Consider the following 19,713-nt stretch of genomic DNA (forward strand, 5'->3'; position numbering starts at 1 on the left):
TAAGTGAGCTATTTTATTTCATATTAGTAAACTTATTAAAAATGTTCGGAATCTTTCGGGGTCAGTCACTGGACACTGTTTATTACAAATGTAGGGCAAACTCAATTCACGCCATCGATTGCAATCAGTATGCATAGATAAGCAATAATCTTTATAGCATTAGACGTCCGGTGTGATTCTTATGACGTGCTTAGCACACCCCAGAGTCCCTTGCATTAGTATCTATGGAATTAGGGCTTTGCTCTGAGTATCTTCCACTTGAGCCTTGAGCTTTTTGTCAGTTTTGGCCCACAAGTGACCCTGAACATACTTGAGGTTACGGTAGATTATCTATCAGGTTTGTCGAAGCTGTTGAAAAAAACATGAAACTGCATAGGCTCTAATTTCGATCATGATGCGTTTCTTGAGTATTTTTACGTTTTTCCTCAATTCTAACCCATAACCTCAAATTATCAAACAGAATGCTATAAAAAGACTGAAAAGTTGCATTCAATTGGCTTCTATTTATAATGTAAAAACACATTGTTTTGTGAAGCGTTTTTTCTTATTTTACTTCTTCATGCTACATCTTTCTCTTATTGCTCTTCTGCGTCTTCTTAACTTCTTTTTCTTCTTCTTTATTCTTCTTCTTCTTTCTTCTTCTTCTTCTTCTTCTTCTTAACTTTTTCTTTTTTTTCTTCTTTCTTCTTCTTCTTTCTTCTTTTTTATTTTTGTTTTTTTTTTTAATATTTTTTTCATGTTTCATCTTTTTTTCCTGTGTGCTCTTTTGTTCTTCTCTTTGTTATGCTTCCTTTTTTGTCTCAATTGATTCATGTTATAGTTCTTCTTATTCGTATCATCATCATGTTATTTATCGTTTTCTTCGGCTTCTTCTTCCGTTCCACTTGTCATTGTTCTTCTTTCTCTTCTTTGTCTTTTTATTATGGTTATTCTTCTTCTTCTTGTCCGCTTTCTTCTTCTCCTCCTCTTCTTCAGTTGTCTGTTATCAAGCCCTATTTAAAAAAAAAAGCTGAAAGACCATGCGTCTCCATCTCCACTCCAAGCGTCGCTTGCCGTCACTACCCATCAACTTCCGTTTGATAGTGTCGAACCCGTCCAATAGTAGATGGATTGTATCTTAAAATATCCCTTAAAGCCCCCACACGCCACCAGTCTGTAGCGAACCGATGCGTTCGAAGATGTCATCGGGACGGCTTTATCGACGCGCTCGGATTTGTCGAGGCACGGTTAGGCCACCCCGATGCCTTCCCATCATTTCCTTTCCTGCTTCTGATAACGGAACCCCCCTACCGGAGCAGCACACCGTGAAAGGGCACTTTTCGTGTTCCAGACCTACTTCAACGTTTTCCCCCAGGGCGGCGGCATGACGTGCGCGTATTATGAGACTCGCGTTTGAAGGAACGGCCTTCGAGGCGAGGCGTGTGCACACAGGCCATGCAGCGACAGATAGGAATAACCTTCCCTCGTTTCACACAGAACCATTCCTCCAATTGTCCAAAATCACTATCATCCATTGGGCCCACCGCACACACACAACCACACCCCGGGAGGTGATACTGACAGTCAGTATCTCGCTCTCTCTTTCTCTTTGTGGTTCTCTTTCGCTCACCCTGCCTATTTAGCCTGGTAGGGAGACTGATAAGAACGCTGTAAGTCGCTGACCGAGATGTCGCTGGGTGTGTTGGTGGTCGTACACACAAGTAGTAGCGTTAAAATGTGTTCCGGTTAGGTGGGGGGCCTTTAGTCAGCATCTCGAACTCGTACCGCTCGGACCGCGCGCCAGGTTCGTTCGCCAGCACAAAAGGTCGCGCGTGGTTGAGTGCTACAGTTGATAAAGCACCGGGCGAAGGATCGGATCCATGCCGGGAGCGCCTCGGAGGATTCGGATTGTGTGTGTTTGCCGTCTTGTTTGCGCTACGCTTTTCTCCGCACAGTGTTGCTGTTCCGTCCAATATTATTAACTTCTGTGTGACCGAGAGGGAGAGAGAGAGCGTTTAGAGTTAGACGAGCGACAAACGACGAAAATGCAAAAGAAATCGAATCAGTGAAAGCGGGAGTGTGAGAGCAAGAAAAGATTAGAACAAAGAGGCCATCTTGGTAGTGAGTGATCGGTAGTAGATCGGTGGATCATTGCTACGTGTGTGTGTGCATTTTGTGCTAACTCTTGTTCCAACGTGTGCTTGTGTGTGTGTGTGTTTCATGGTGAATGCAAATAAGCCGCAACTTGCTAACAGCCCGGAATGAGTAGTAATTAACACGTTAAGATAACGCTTCCAGTGTTGTGACAGTGTCGTAGTGTCCTCTGGCTGTCTCGACACCGGCTTTAACCCAAAGAAAGCACATCTAACCTTAAATGACATAAAAAATATAAAAGCAAAAAGCAACCAGCGTCGCGACAAAACACACGGCACAACAATGCTAATCAACAAAGAAACCATCCCGTACAGGATGGGCCTGCAGCCCTTCTACTACTACCAATCGTCACCGCCGGTGCAGAATGAGCGGCTCGGCGGCTACCACCCGATAACGCCCCCGTACCACCATCCGTACGACTTTATCCTGCCGATGCAATCGTCGCCACCGGGCTCGATGCCGGCCAGCGCAACGGTAGCGGCGGTAGCGGCCGCCGCCACCGCCGGTGTACCCGTGCCGACCGATCGTCTTCGGTCGCCGGCCTCATCAACCGGCTCGTCGCCTACGTCTGTCGGCTCATCGCCACTGTACTTCTACCTGAACGGGCGCAACACCGGCACGGAGGGAGCTGCCGTGTCGGGAAAGGATCAACTTGCGGCAGGGCCGCTTTCACCACCCCACACACCACCATTGCGCGATCGCTCGCCCTGCCCACTGTCGGGTCGGGGTGAAGTGCTCGGTACCGGCAGTACGGCAGCGCAGCGCAACTCCGTCATTATGAAGGTGCAGAATCAGCAGGTCGTCCCGATGCAGGGCGAAACCGACGCGAGCAGCTCGCAGTCCGAGCCGGACACGGTGGAGGAGTTTGTCTGCCGCTGGGAAAACTGTTACTGGTAAGGAAGGCGATGGTTTTGTCGATTAGAAGTGGGATATTTTGTGAATTTCGCTGTCTCATTTCTAATAGGGGTACTTCTTACTAGATGGCGCTGTTCTGCTCTCGTTTAAAACTAATCAGAATTTACGATAGAGCTAGATAATTCATTTATTGCTTGTGAAGGAGTCAATACTATTGCACTTTGAATGCAACACGTACAACAGTCTTCAATGAAACTTATAAAAAAGCTTAATATACTTGAGCCTAATTTGCTTTTTGGCTGCAGCAGACAGATGGCGCTGCAATTGAAGCATTCTAAGTTCTGTTACGATTTCAACAGTCTTAAATCAGCAGTAAGAGCATTGCAACCCAATGATCATTTAGACTTTTTTTGTAATTTAGAGGCATTTCAAGGAAAGTTCCTTATTTTATTTACTCTTAAAACGGGACAGGTGACACCCTGTACCATGTACCGACTATCGTAAGTTGTTTTTTTACTCCCAGAAAAGATCTCTCCAGGCAGTTTGTTATCTTTTTCCTCGCCACCGCGGATCATATGATTGTCGCGAGATATAAGAGCCAAGATGAGACTGGAGAAGAAGCGAACGTTTGCTCCTCCGGCTGTCCAACCACGTAAAGCAAACAGACAGCCCCAGCCTTCCCTCTTCCCTTTGGGGCCACGTTCTTATTCTGCCTTCCCTGAGTCGCACGTTTTCTGTTGTACCGTGTGCAGATGTCAGCGTGAATCTAGCGAGAAGCTCTCGTTCATCGTTCATTGTTTATCGTGGTACGATTCCAGTGGTACGAAGAGCACCACAAATTTGGAATCAAGTTAGCATATTTTGGTGAAGGAAATGTAAATATAATATAATAAATCTAATTGTATTGTCAAAACTGAGGACTTTTAAGCAGAAAATGCTTTGAAAATCATTTTGAAATTTTTAAACAATTCTTAGAATCTCAGATTCTGAACATGAATTCGGCGAAAAGGGCTTATCAACAAGTGCTCTTGAGTAGTCTAGCGCCTACTGATGAAATTTTTGTGTGTGTGAGTGTCTGTGCCTCGATTTTGATTGGGCTCCCATCTCGTGCGAGGCGTTTTCGCCCGCTTTGGCTCATCCAAAGGCGCGTTACTGATAAATGCGTTAGCACGCTCTCACCCTCGCCAACCATTCCCTGCCAGCGGAGCAGCAAATTTACAGCTTCTCTAACTCGTGACGTATACCACCGCCGGTGGTGGCGGTAGTGCCTATTTTGAGCGCGTTTTGTTATGCCCCTTGGTCAAACACCAGGTTTGATAAGGCATGGTTTCGCAACATTGAAATAATTACACCATGGTGGTGGCAAGCGACCAGTGGACCACATCCAAAGCCTTGCTAAACCTGCAAACAAAAAAACAGGCAAAAATCCCAAAATCTATTTCCGGTTGTGATGAGCCAACGATTCCGGCCGCACAAAACACCTTCGAACCTTCGTCGAAAAGCTTGATTAACCCGCACCACGACCAAGCCCTTTCCGCGACCATGCGGTGAGATAATGATCGTATCATCATCATCAACCCGGGGGAAACCGGGGACCTCGGTCCGGTGCGGCCAAACAATTGCGGCCAGCCGGTGTGTTCGAGGTCGATATATCTTATCGGCACAATATCAGCCGGCCTGTGCGTGACGTTGACCCGTTCGCTCACTTTCAGCACTAACACCGCGCGCTAAGAAACTCCCACTAATCGTTCCCTCTCTTTCTGCAGCGTGTTCTTCAAGCTGGAGGATCTGGCAAGTCACGTTACGCAGAAGCACGCCGTCATCGGGCTGGACGGTTTGTACTACTGCCGCTGGGAGCGCTGCCTGCGCCAGGACCGTGGCTTCAACGCGCGCTACAAGATGCTGGTGCACGTGCGCACCCACACGAAGGAGAAGCCGCACCAGTGCGGCAAGTGTGGCAAGTGTTTTTCGCGCGCGGAAAATCTGAAAATTCACCTCCGCTCACACTCGGGCGAAAAGCCGTACGTCTGCCCGGTGGAGGTAAGTTGCACCAGCAGGCTTGGATCTTGGATGTGCGGTGTAAACTAATCTCTGCTTTTGCTCTGCCACTTGTAGGGATGCAACAAAGCGTACTCGAACTCTTCCGATCGGTTCAAGCACACCCGAACGCACTCGAACGACAAACCGTACGTGTGCAAGGTGCCGGGCTGCAACAAGCGCTACACCGATCCGTCCTCGCTGCGCAAGCACGTCAAAACGTTCAAGCACGCGAACCTGGACGGCTGCTCGCCCCTGCGGCTGCCGGATGTGTGCTGCATGGAGTACGAAAGCTACTCCCAGGACAGTACGCCCCGCTCGGATGCGACCGGTTCCTATCCGGACTACGATTCCGAGGACGACGGTGGTGCGCTGATCGATGTGGTGTGCTGCGACGAGGAGGCCCGGCTCTATCCCGAGTACGGGCCGCAACGTTTGGCGGGCTGCGAGCATCCCGGGTGCTGTCAGCAGTTTAAGCACGGTGCCAGCTACTGGGGCTTGATGGAACAGGCGGACGATTCCCGGCGCCAGCTGATGGATGGCGAGCAGCTCGAACCGTGGGACAACGGCAACGGTACGGCATCGCGCGAAGACGACGCACGGTGCGGGGAAGGTGTCGTCGTCGTCGGTGCTGCCGGGGCGGGTGAGCGTCCGGAGGTGCCGAGGCTGCTCAAGATGGACGTGGAAGATGGTCCGCTCGATCTCAGTGTACATCACCGATGAAAGTATGCAATTGAGGAGATGTTGTTTGGTTTTTTTATTTCGTTGTTTTAAAAGAGGTGCGCGTAGTAAGCGTAACTTATCCCCATAACCTTACTTTCCCGTGCTCCCTTTTCCCTATCCTGTCCCACACCACCTTCCCTTTGTTTCTGCATTGAAACAAACATTTTTAACTGTGTTCTGCAACGCAACTGATGGATTTTGTAGTCTGTAAGGAAACAAGTTTTTTTTATTATTATTATTACTTTAATATTTTACACACAACATGCAAGCAAATAAGCAAACAAGCAAGCAAACAAAACATATCTATAACAAAACGTTTATCTTTATTGTGTAATGCCGCAAGCGAGCAAAACTAACAAAAACTACATGTTTAGCTGTAACGATACGATCGAACACTAGTGCAATGTGCTGCGAATGTTTTAAACTTCATATGGCGGGCGGGCAGCTCCCCACAACAACAACACACACAATAAAATGGTGCAAGTGTAGGTTTAGTAGGCTAGAACAATAATGCTAGAAGGATTTGTGATTTTGATGGCAAGAGAGATGGAAGAAGCGAGAAAGAGGAAATGGAGAAGAAGAAATAAGAAGCAGAAAAAGATGATCAAGAAAGAAGAAGAAAGCTGAACAATAGAAGTAAAGGGGAAAGAAGTAAAAAGGAAAAGAAAAAGGAAATAGAAGAAGTACGAAGAACACAGAAAAAGGAGATATAGGAAGAAGAAAGATGACGAAATAAGAAGAAGGAAGCAGAAGAAAAAGCAGTACAAGAAGACGGAATAAGAAGAAGAATGAGAAGAAAGTAGAAGAAGATGAAATAAGAAGAAGAAACAAAGAATAGGAGAATGGGAAGAAAGAAGAAGAAAGAAGAAGAAAGAAGAAGAAAGAAGAAGAAAGAAGAAGAAAGAAGAAGAAAGAAGAAGAAAGAAGCAAGAAGAAGCAAGAAGAAGCAAGAAGAAGAAAGAAGAAGGAAGAAGAAGAAAGAAGAAGAAAGAAGAAGAAAGAAGAAGAAAGAAGAAGAAAGAAGAAAAAAGAAGAAGAAAGAAGAAGAAAGAAGAAGAAAGAAGAAGAAAGAAGAAGAAAGACGAAGAAAGAAGAAGAAAGAAGAAGAAAGAAGAAATAAGAAGAAAGAAGAAGAAAGAAGAAGAAAGAAGAAGAAAGAAGAAGAAAGAAGAAAGAAGAAGAAAGAAGAAGAAAGAATGAGAAAGAATAAGAAGAAGAAACAAGAAGAGAGAAAGAAAGGAGTACATAACATTTCTTTCTCCTTTTATTCTATTCTTTTTATTGAATGAGACAGAAAACACGAATGTCGAAAAGGACAAAGCTTAAGAGCAAGAATAGAACAGCACGAGAATAGGTGTTACTAATGGAGGAGAACATTAAAACAGAAAAAAAGAGTAAAGAAAGAGAGCGTGTTTGTGTGCGAGAGAGTGACAGTACAATTATAGAAAAACAAACAAACGGAACAACACTCTGTGGTGTGTATTGAAACTCAACTTCTTTTAACTAATGCAGTGCAACACGAAAACAAATACTTACTTGTTACAATCTTTAACCCATTTATGTGGTGTGGTTGAATAAAGCAAACCAAAAGCAACAAGCGCGTTTTTCGGGAAGTGAAGGGACTAGGGTAAAGTAGCAAATTGGAATCAGAAACATCCTTTAGTTTTGGCATTTATTATTTCTTTTTTAGAAAAATATTATGTCCACTATGTTGATGTCCACTAAGCTTTATTTCTGTGGCTTCGACCCAATGGGAAAGGAAGGTAAACTGGGAGCTCCACCACCACCACCACCTCCGCCCAAGCCACCTCCTCCTCCACCCAGTGCACCAATCACCGTTCCAAGCATCCCCGGATTGAACGGCGTAATGATGGCCTGAAATGTGCCCAGTATCAGCGATGCCTGGGGCGACCCGCTCGATTGCTGTCCACCGGCACCGAGTTCCGGTAGACCACCGCCTCCACCGAGCAGTTCACCCAGGCCGGGTAGAGGTTTCGCTGTGGTTGGCTTTTCACTGGCAGTGGTCGTCGGAAGTGGTGGTCGTAAATCCAACGGTCCTGCCCGTGCATCCAGATCGCCAGCAACATCGGGCGGTGTTGGTGATTGTTGTGTATCATCCGGCAAATCCCCGAAAGATGAGTTACAGAGCAACAGCACAAATAGTAGCACAAGCAGGCGTAGCTTCTGTTGTGTCATGTTTTTAACTTCTGTTACAAGCTCCGTTGGACGCGGTCTGCAAGACTTCTTCAGTACGATCGCTACGAAAGACTGCTTAAATGCAACTCCGAGCTGGAAAACGTTTCCGGACAAATGGTTTCCGGCCTCTTCTGGGGGTGAAAAAGCATTTGAGTCGCTGCAATAATTACACACCGGTTCGCGGTGATAAGAGAGCCGGTACGTGCGTTGGTATTATTCAATTAACATGCGTTATGCTGGCCGAGAACGGTTTCACCCCAAGGGTTCGAAAAGTTATGAGCAACACACGATATGGACTATCAACTCGGGCCGGGGGTCAGGTTGGCAACCCACTGTTCGTTGCAGTGTGGGGGGGTTTTTTCGCACAGAAAGCGGAAATCGTTAACCTGAACGATGTGGTGGTGCGTTATTCAATGCAAATCGGGCAGAAAAATGTTATTGGAATGTTTTGGGCGAATTTATTAAGTCGTTAGTCGTGCCGCGTACGAGCTTGTTGCGTTATTTATGGGGCATTCCGTTTTGAGTGGTGCTGTGAATTTTGGAAACAAAGGAATAATAAAAAAAGAAAAGTAATGCAATTTACTTCCTCTAGTTTGCCTAAGGTTATGCAATTTGCACGACACTTACATCAGAGGTGAGCAACTTGTTGCGATTTAAGTTGAAACTGATTAGTTTTTGGTCTTTTTGGGTAAGTTAACTATATATAAAAGAAAATATGTGTGTTCTTTGGTTCTTGGTTTTAGATAGTGCAGTTTTTGATATTTCCCTTTTCAGTATTATTTTTCAAACGCTCCTACATGCTACCATATTGAACAATTATTTTCATTTTAAAGATAAATGATATTTTAATACATACCAAGTGCTTCCAAACCAAACCAATTTCGGTAAACCAATCAATATTTCCCCCATTTGAGTGCACTAACCACGCAATTCGCTCTTTTCCATAACGAATGATCAATTCGTCTTACTCAAACCCCTCCGCAGCATTAAATATTGCATTCTGATGAAGTCCCGGTTGATGAAATAAAAATCAAACCCAAACTCCCCCCTCCTGCATACACATTACCCTAGATGCCATTGAGCGGTTGAATTAAACTTCAACAGGTTTTTAATTGACGCTAGAACCATATGCGTATGCAGGCCTCATGAACCAAGGGTTACGAGCTACAGTATGTCTACTGCGGCACAGTTGCCATCGGCAGAGGCAAAAAAAAGTCCCCAAACGCAAACATTTGCGACCGAAATTTCAAACTTGAAGCACTGCTTGGTTCACATGATGCGATCGGAAAAGCAGGACGGAGATAGCAGCGTTTCCGTGAGGACCTTTCGGTTTGATTTAACATTTTTGCTGCAATTTTTGTTCCAATATTTGCGTTTCCCCAGTCAATGGTGTTCTGGCCAAGCGCTTGTGTGCTGTCATGTGTTGACATTGCTTTCATGCCGTCCAATTCGGTTTATTTAACGGCACGAAACATTGTATTCGGAGAGTGGTGTAAAAATAAAAGCAAGTCAACGAGATGGATGAGAGCATATATTGGCATACCGGGCAACTGCAACAAACCGGGGTCGTCTGGCTAAATAATAAAAAAAACGTCATAAAGTCCCGAGGGCTAATTTCCACCGGTCGGTGCAAAGGCCGGACAGGAGTAATAATAAAGCCTTTCCACTTTTACCCAGAGCAAGCGCATCGTCCGATCAGTCCAACGAGGGGTGGAAGAAGGGAACCGAAAGCCTTTCATTTACAGTCGGCCAGACAGCTACACTCCTTTCGCCCCATTGCCCGAATGCATCACAACCACAACCACCACCACCGTTCGGCGATTAACTCTGGCGCTGGAATGCAAAACGGTGCCAGATGCAAATCCGTCTGCCCCTTCACAGGGGTGAGAAAGAGACACAGTGAGCGAGGAGGAGAGTTTTCATTATCGTCGACTTTCCACGAACTCCGCCGGCGAGCTCACGTGCAGACGGCGTCTTACGTCGTTTCCGGTCCCAGCGCCCAACGTCAGACACATGCTACACGCTCCGCAACGAACGAACAAGACGGCATGAACGGGAGGGCAAGGTGAACGAAGTAAACGAATTTTAAATTTTGTGGATAGCCGAACGGAAGCACTCCACTGGCACTGGCACCGGACACTCTACTCGATGCACTCTTTGGTGTGCTTCAGACGATGCTACCGGGACGAAACTTTGCACAAAATTGCAAACTAAGTCGGAAAAAATGATAGTTAGTCGAAGTAAAATTTGTGCTAGTGTGTGTTTGCAGTTTTTCGCTTTGTTTTTGGAAAACTCAAATCGAAAACCTGATCGGGATCGGGACGGGATGGTAAACTTTCTGCTGGACACATTGGGATATAATGATGAGAACAAGGAAGGTTATCGAAAAGTGTCTCATTTTTCCCGTGAATTGTTTAGAAATTTGATGGCTTGTTTGCTTATTTGTTATCCATAGTTCAGATTGCTCAAGGTGAGATGATAAAATTCAACAAATTTAATGCTTCATCGGTACAGTAGCGCTACAGTGAGAGATAATGTGTTCGAGTGTGAGAGGTGAGCAAATTTTCTCATTACTTTTCACTATGGGCAAAACACATGTCCTGTAGGACTGTTTCATAAAGGTGATTAAAATATAGTAAATACAGAACATATCTTTTTAATATGAGAATTTTATTGCTCCAATTGTAACACAAGTATAAATAACTTCATGTCCTCTAAAAATATTCAAATCAATATTATTTATAAAATATGTAATTATTTTAACATTAAACATTCAAATATTTTTTAATCATTTTCTAAGATTCACTTGGCTTTTATACCAAATATTTGCCACTTTAACAGTACAGTAAACTGTTTAAAACAGACTTTTATACCGTAATTATTCGTAGTACGTTTGATACATTGTACTTCAATTGATTCTTTTTTAATTTTACTTATATTTAAAAAGCTTTTTTATAGAATTGGTGCGATACATGCTTTTTTTCAGTAAAAATATTTAATTTTTCTTTCCACATTTTCTTACCCTTGAACCGAAACATAAACTTTTTTTCGTTAGGAAATCACCAGACGCGAAAACTCAAGATACGCCATTGTGCTCGGTTCCGTACGATAGCCTATATGAGATAGTTGTTGTAATTTGGTAAATTTAAACATTACTTTGATCGATCTTTTAGGAGCTTCTTCCTATATGCTGAATACTGGTTTGTAATCATTTTTAACAAAAAATTAATAAAATTGCATTTTTCATGCTTATGTCCCTAAAAATAATTCATACAAAATATAGTGGCATTATTACCTTTATGTTTCCCACCAAACTAACATTTAGCTCAACATTCTGTAATATTTCTCACTTTTACAACTAATCTCCTTCTCTCTGTCTCTCTCTTATGCTCATCTGAACCTCTCGGATCTGTCTGTTTTACTGTTTACCACGAAGAACAAGCACCAGTGCCGCCAACGCCGGAAGACCATGGACACTGCACTGGCGTTTGCTCTGCACGCGCAAATCCTCACCATCTTTGGTAGCACCACCTGCCCCAGTCCAACGCGCAGACACCGTGTTACGCGTGGCGATGAGAAAACAGGAAATGAACACACAAAAGAGGAGCAGAGTGGACAGAGTGGGAAGGAAAAAGCAAAACTTTCCCAGACTGTCTGCAGTCCGGCCCGCACAAATGGGTGTGCGAAATTGATGACGTCTGCTGGCTGGTGGTGCTACTGGCTGGCTGGTGTAGCTGGTGTGTCTGTATGAGTGTATGCACGAATCGAGCCTGATCCCGACGCTAAAGGATGACCAGTCGAGCCGGACAGGATAATGGAGTTTGGTGTGCTTGGTTGCCGTGAGCCGAGCGGTTTTCACAGTAATGGTCATGGAGTTTTGCAGATAGAAGTATGTTTGATTAGTATTAGCTTCGAGCTCAATTAGTACAACATATGCATGAATTATACAAGTTTTAAACAATAAAAATCAAATTGAATAATTAAAAATTTGTTGAAAAACTCTTTTAGTATAATTTTTCATAAAAGCATCAATGATGGTACGTTACTGTAATCGGTCCCGGTGGCGGTTGGCCTGCATAAAGTAATAACAAAAGTATATCTCGTAGCTAAAGACTCTCACAAAGTTCGCATAGCGGCAACCCGTGCACCAGTCAAAACCAACGCATTTTACAGTACCACCAATCGAAGAATATCCACCCGGGAGACGACTTATCGTACGATAAAGTTAGCGGTGCAGTTTTGCCCGATGAAAATGACGCTCGCGATGGAGCAAGTAGCAGCCAGCTGGGGCCAGCTACCCGTGTCTCCCATGCCGGACCCTTCGCTGTGTGCTGTGATGATAGCAACGTTGGCACTGCATGTCCCAGCTGCACCCGCACGGGATGCACCGGGGACGATGTCTCAACCACAAAACGGGAGCCACGTCGAATGTGAGTCGGCGTGTTGTGTTCGTCGTGCGGGTGCGTTCACTTTTCGTCTTCGCTCCAGCCAACCACTCAATCCACCAAACCACTGACGGGAGAGTTCAAAAACCATCGTCCCCAGGGCGCGAGGTACTGTGACTGATTGGGAGCGGTTGGGAGAGATTGGGGTAGGTAAAAGTTTTAAATGAAAGTTGCCACTCACACGGTATAAACGCTGTGTCAAACATGAGGGCCATGGCTATTGGAGCTGCAAAAAAGTACCAAAAAACAACGAAAGAGGTGAGGAAAGTTCTGTGTCCCGGGCAATGCATTTAACTATGGTGGTAGTGGTGTGTGTGTCTGTGTGCTTGCAGGCAGCGATCAACACAAATTGGGGATGAAAAATGATGGTATAAAGGTTTTTTTGTGTGTGGAACGCACCCGGCACACTATCAATCTTGGGCTGCATTTGTTTTCGTGAGAGAAATGTGGTAGGAGAAGCGCTACGTTAAGCTATTACTCAAAGCCGAATCAACTTACGATTGTTAGTGATCAAGTATGACAGATTCGTTTGAGATTGGTGGCTTTGTTTTGAAAAATATGTTTTGTTAGAAATTTAGAAAAAAAGTGTTTAAAAAAAATAGATTTCCCCGACTTCACAATCCTTTAAAACAGCCAAAGCATTGTTTGGTATACTGATTGCATAGGGGCAGGGAATGTTGAATGAAAACGCCCAAAGCTCTGCAATACGAGCCACGTATCTTTCCTTGTTCTTTGCTGTACGCTTGAAAGTATGCAATAGTTTTATGCGACGATTTTTTACTCCATATGCCTCTTTTAATGGTCCATAGTTACTAAAAGTATTTAAAGAATTGTATTGCATACCTTCTGGCGCTTAGCAAGGCCCAACTCAGCAAGGCACTCCGCATGATTGTATTTTTATATTAAGAGTCAAAATTGCTTCATTTTTGATTAACGTACATAATTTATCCTCTTTCTTTTATTACAGTAAATCTTAGCTCCGCTATTGAGTTGCTTAATGTAATAAAATTAATTAAATCACGACGCCGATGACCACGAGCACTGTCTGATTTTCCTTATTCCCTCCAAGGAGCAATCTACCTCGACTGTTTGCATTTCACATCGTCCTCCTCTCCCCACCATGGGTCATGTGACGACACGTGACGTCACGGCGCTACCAAGCTAAAAGCGTAATGCTAAACCTCTCTGCTCTACCGTAAGTGACGCGTCAAATGCATTCAATCCCCGCCCGGGGGACTTTGGCACACTCGTAATAATGCATGCAAAGGGTGCGCACAGACAGACGGACAGATCAGGGGGCGAGACGAGGACGGTGGTGTGTCGGGAAGCATTCGCACCCTCTTTGCAGGACGCCGTCCAATGTCTGCACACATTTCGTCAAGGTTATTCATTAGCAAGCATCCATCAGTCAGGCAAACGTGTCTCCTTCTGCCCCAGCACTGGTGTTTGTGGCACAACACAAACACAACACACGCACGCACGTACAGAGAGAACCACAAGTGGCTGTATGTGTGTGTGTGTCTCGGGGACGTGCTGACGAGGATCATAATAAAATGCAAATGAGTGAAAATGGAAATTTTGATTGCTCTTGTTTTGTCTCACTCTGGGCGTCTGTGGGTGAGGTTCGGGACGGGAGAAGCAGCTGGTACGAGCGAATTTTTATCCCCATCCGCCAAGGAGCGTAAAGCAACCCCTTCGAAACGTGTCTGGTTTGGGGTGGAAAGATGGAAAGTGTCACACGGCAAAGCTCTCACCTTCCGTCGGAAAGTATGCCGGAATGTATGCCGCAGACAGGTGGAGCTCGCCAACTAAGTAAGGAGACTGTTCACGGAACGTTGGTATGGAGGGGGTTTCGGGTGGGAATGCCACGGACACGTTGTCGTGCTGCGTAAATTATGCGTTAAAGCTTGTTAAGCGAAGAGGCAAATTAGAATCATTGCGGTAATGTTTGCTGTTTGCCATGTTAAACAATTCAGCAGAATTGAGATTGAATGGCTAATATTGTGGAAGGTGGAAGACACAGCGTTCGGGGCAGATGGGAAGAATCGGATCTATTGAGTCCAACATTTGATGCAATGAGAGTAATTTACAGAAGCAAAGCCAATAAAATTTCAACCTCAAGCAACACAATTCGTACGTAAAATTTATCGACGTTCTACATCGATTGACAGTCCGGACAAGACGACGTCGGTGTCATTCGAACAAAAGCATTCTTATACTACCACTCCACCTCTAAGCCAGAGAGGACCGTTGTCGCCGATGCGGCCGTTGCATTCACAGGGAAAACATGCACTTACTAGAAGGCAAATGCTGATATTGCTGTTGGTGATGGTGTCCAATGCAGCGCTCGATATGTACTTGAACCAGCAAAGCGACCGAAGGCAGCAAAGCGACCGAAGGCAGCAAAGCGACCGAAGGCAGCAAAGCGAGTGAATGTAATCCAGCAGCGACCTGAATCCACGGAGAGCTGGATAAACGCAGCGGGAAGGTGGCCTGGCCATCGGCCCTTCATCATGATGGCCCTGCTTGTTGCGAAGTGCAACGCTTCGATGATGGTCGGTGAATGAACGGGACCGAACGCTGCCAAGGACACGGCTGCACATTGCACTCTCTCCCGACTGTCCTCCTCAAAAACTGCATCTCTCCCGTGATCGACGGAAATTGGAATGTAAAGTACTATTTACTGCCCCCGTCCCGTGCTTTCGCCCGACTGGCACGAGTTGGGTGACTGAATTTAATCTGATTTCAGTCGACAGCTGCATTTGGCGTCGATGGCGTTGCCCTCACACTCCCTCACAGCTTACAGTGTGGTGGAGTGTGTCCTGCGTCAGTGCAAAGGATACGCGAACGGTGCTATCGATTTTCCCACCACCCATTAGTATGGTGCACTACTCGCCCGTCCGTTCGTCCGTTCAGCAGCCAGACGGTTGCAGCCGTTATGTGCTGGTAAATGCAATTCTAATCCTTGCCGCTCGGCTACATCCACCCCGGCTGTTGTTTACCCCATGGCGAGCGGTTTGTGTAGTCATGCTGATGATGCAGGCCAGTTACAAAACCTTACAATGTAATGCTGCTTTCGTTTACAGTAGTGTGCGACACGGTTACGGGTAGCTTTCGATAGAAAACGTATAAAAAAGACTAATTCTTTAAAGCAAATTGCATATTGATAGGCGTTTATGTATGAACTCTTGTATGCTTACTCTTTTTTACGAGGAAAAATAAATATAAACGAGATCTAATTTATCAATTTTATAATTTATATGGTTGAATATGAGAAAATGTTTGTTTTACAAATTATTAAATGATGAAGGAAGCATTCATATAAAAAATGAAAACTCTTTTAGATTTGAAACGATTGATTTGAAAGACGCCTAAAGTTATGCAATTGCAAATTCAAATTGGATTTCGAGGTGATTATTTCGAAGTTTAAACTGGTTTGTGGCTATTTGCAGCAAACTAAAACTGAATTGACACTGACAAACACTTTTAAAGGCTTTTGTATGAGTAAAACGTATTTTTTTCATTTTCATTAAGATTAATAGAATAAAATAATCAAATTATCAATTTTCCAATTAACGATGTCAACTATTTGAATTCTTACCCTTTTTTGTTACCATAAAATCCCACGCCACTGCATCACAGTGCTTGACAAAACTGCATCTGCACACCGCCTGGTACTGGCCAACCATGCTCAAAAGACCCTTTAAAACAGTCCGGTGGTAAATGGCTAAAGGTAAAGAATAAATAAATAAATAAAACACCGCCGACGATGATGCCAATCGATTGCGTCAGCACCAATGAGAGAAGCATCAGCACCCTACCGCTTTCCCACATCATCCCACTACGATGCAACGTTCGACCTCCGCTCGCCCGCACTAAGATCGATGCAAATTTAATGAAAAACTATTTCATTAGCCCATCACTTATTAACGGGACACCGTAATTAAATCAGTCCAGTCAATCGAAAAGCGGATAACCTCGGGACGGAAATCACCCTCTCTCTCGCTTTTCTCCCGCACTATTGCTTTCCACCTGGGTTGAATGTGGCCAACCTGCTACCCTTCACCACCGCTCCCTCCCTCCCTCCCTTAAAAGGTGTGACATTTTCGCAAAGACATACGCCCGCAGGATACGTTGTCCTGGCGAAGGGCAAACTTTGTCGCCGTGACGGAGCTCCCAGATCAAGGGCAGGGACTGAGCAAATATCGCCTTTTGCTGCACCGAGCGCCAATCTGGCCATCATTGGACGCTGTGTGTGTGTGTGTGCTCGAAGGGTAGCAGGATAAAGTTTTCGATTGATTGGCTCCCAGACATCAGGCGAAATACAATTAACTGTTTTGATGAGCTTCGGCAATGAGTCGAATGGTTCGGCAAACTGTCGTCGTCGATGGCAGCGCTTCGGTCGGTAATGGCCGGCTGTGGGTGCGTTTGATGTGAGGTTGGGTGTGTGTGTGTGTTTTTTTCGCTCTATTTAATGGGAATGCAATCGGAAAACGGTAGTAGTTTTGAAAAGTTTACATTTACGATGGACTAAATGGACTGTTGTGAGATGTTGTTTTGGCGGAATGGCTCTGTTACAAATGGTGCTTTTGGTTTGCACTGGTTTGCACACAATACACTAAATTTGAACCAAAATTGTGTTTGATTTTTGGTAGTGTAAATTAGTAATAAACTACTAACTTTCCTGTTTCCAATTTATGCTTCACCAACTGCGCAACAAACAAACCAATAAAATACCGCCCGTCGCACGTCAATCCCGTTCCGTGGTGCGAAAACCGTTTTCGATAATTAAATCCGTAATTTTAACCGGTCGCTTCTCCGCTCGGTTTCCCCAGTTTTGCTTGGAGCGTTTGTTAACGTTTCGGCACGTCGGTAAAATATCAACTTTACGGTCGATTCTCACACTCGGGCCAGTGCCAGCCAGCCCGTGGCCGGTGCGTTTTATGACGCCGACACTGGTAGATTAAAATATGTTCACACCGAACCGGTTTGCTGTAGTGGTGGTTGGTGTTTGCTTCTCGAAACATACACATTATGTGTGGCAGCTGAGCAGCAATATGCAACGAATTCGGATTCGTTTGCATATACAAAAAAAGGGGGGAAGACGTTTTATGTTGGTTTTCGGTACGTTACAACGCTACAATCAGTTGTAATCAGCATCGTTCGATTGGTGTGGGGTTTGGTGGGGGGGGGCTTTTTATTGCCAGCGAACATTCGGTAAAAGTAATAAAATTAATCAACTTTCGGTTTGGATCGCATTATTGACTTGTTTAAGGATATTTGGTTTTACTAACTTACAAGAGTAGTTGATTGAAAGAGAGCTCGGTGCACGATGGGATTACGAAAAGTAAAGAATGAAGGTTATGAATCAACAATCCTATTATAGCCAAATAAGCAAGCGTATAGATTGTTTTAAATACAAAAGTATTTTTTTCTGTTTAGTCTTGCAGTGCATAATGTTTAGCGCCTTAATGTATGCAAAATAGCTCATTTTTTAAATTAAGCTCAAACGTTGTTTAAAATTTAAATTATTTAATCGATTTTTTTCTTTTTATTTTGTAAATATTAGTCAAGCTTAATAATTTAAGCATTTATAGGTATTTTAGACAAATATGTATACCATTTCTTACGCAATTCTAGGGCTGTTAGATTAGAAAGCAGTATTTGCTATACGTTTTGCATACCTTTAGGCGCTTTCAAATTACCGATAACGGTAGTTCTTTAGAAATTGAATCTAAAAATAGTTTAAATAGCTTTCTACTTCACCTTAATTCCCAAATCTTGCTTCTAAGGACTGAAAACTAACTCGTTATTAGTTACTACAACACCCACCTACCATCATTCTACTCGCTCAAAACCCCATCGCAGCCATTAGCGAGTTAAACAGGCGAGCTCTCTCGTCCGTCCGGTTGTTGTTTTGCTCTTTTCCTCCCATTTCGTAGAAGGCAGCGGAAAGGGGGGAGGGAAGAACAAATTCCATTTTCCTCCACTTGGCGTCCACTTGGCTGTCATTTCCGTCTGCCAAGCATTCCCCGGTACACGACCCACCATACGCACCCCGGGCTTTTCTCCCACATTTTCCGTTGAATGTCATCTTTCCGTTTACCTGAGATTTGAACGTTTCCACTTCACTTTCAAGGTCGTCCTAACCATTTTTCATAACGCTCGCCGGATGTCTACACCGATCCAACCCATGGTCGTGCGCTCCATTCCACGATTTCGCATTACCGTGGGTTTTTTGTCGGTCCCTGAAGGGCCGTCTCCGGAACGTCCACTTACCGGGTCTGTCTGCAATGGGATTTTTTCTTCCTTTCAAAGCTCAATTCACCATTCCCATCCTCTCCCATCGTTTGAATGAAAATTTTCACAAACCTGTCACGTTCACGTCTATAGGTTTATTTTTTGAAGGTAAAAGTTTTACCCCTTCTTACACCTCCACACCCACGACGCCGGTCCGAGTCTCAATCCTTTCTCTGGTTCCAATTTTCGGAGATGGCATCATGTCGAGAGAGGAAAAAAGAAGAAGCACGAAACGAGCTCGATTAGGACTCGCAATTATCACGCCTTTTGCGTTATAAGTTGATGGCCGAAAGGCAAAAAAAGTTGCAGGTAGTTTGCTCCAAAATTGCTTCAAAAGTGTTTGGGGTCTGTGGTGGGCTGTGTCGGAGGGTTCAAAGTGCATTTCTGGGTGGGAAATGTCGTCAAATTTTTAACGAACGAAAGAGAGACGTAATCAAATAAATGTACGATTTTTGTTTTCAGCCAGCCGTACCTGATTCGTTTACCAACGAACTAGCCCCTCGGGAATGGTTTGAACTTGAAATGCTCTTTCCCTTTTTCCCCTTGTCCGTGAAGGACAAACACGAAACGATGACGCTTAAACATCGATATGGTAAGCTCCAGATAACTGACTAATGAGCGAACCAAACGAACGAAGCGACGGTTTCGGAACGGGCACCGGACCGGGTATTAAGGATGCCATGCTAACGTTCGCGTACGTCGCGTCCAAACCCGTGGCAGTGCAGTGCTTATGTACTGAAAGCGAAAAGGAAAATGGCCCCGGGTCGGTGGAGGTGGTATTTCCCGTGTGAGCCATTGCGTACGACGAGCAACCCCGTGACCTTGAGACATTTTACGAACGGGCACCGAACGGGCTGCGAGTGGCAGGACGGGGAACAACGAACGACGTATTTGTACATAAAGGCACCGACACACACACACACACACAAAAGGTGCTCGTTTCGTCATTTCGACCGGCTGGATGCTTGTTGGTCTTATGTGCATGCGGCTATCCCTCCCCCCTTTGCATTCGGTGCTTATGTGC

General features: G+C 44.7%; 1 protein-coding gene across 1 annotated transcript; it reads left to right on the plus strand.

Annotated features, from left to right (window-relative positions):
• Positions 1-1,629: 1,629 nt before the first annotated feature.
• On the plus strand, positions 1,630-7,345 carry LOC120950499 (zinc finger protein GLI2). The gene is made up of 3 exons (XM_040368584.2): positions 1,630-3,026; positions 4,755-5,028; positions 5,104-7,345. The coding sequence occupies exons 1-3, from the start codon at positions 2,416-2,418 to the stop codon at positions 5,746-5,748; spliced, it is 1,530 nt and encodes a 509-aa protein (XP_040224518.2). The 5' UTR covers positions 1,630-2,415; the 3' UTR covers positions 5,749-7,345.
• Positions 7,346-19,713: the final 12,368 nt, after the last annotated feature.

The sequence above is a fragment of the Anopheles coluzzii genome, chromosome 2 (assembly GCF_943734685.1).
Source record: "Anopheles coluzzii chromosome 2, AcolN3, whole genome shotgun sequence".
NCBI lineage: Eukaryota > Metazoa > Arthropoda > Insecta > Diptera > Culicidae > Anopheles > Anopheles coluzzii.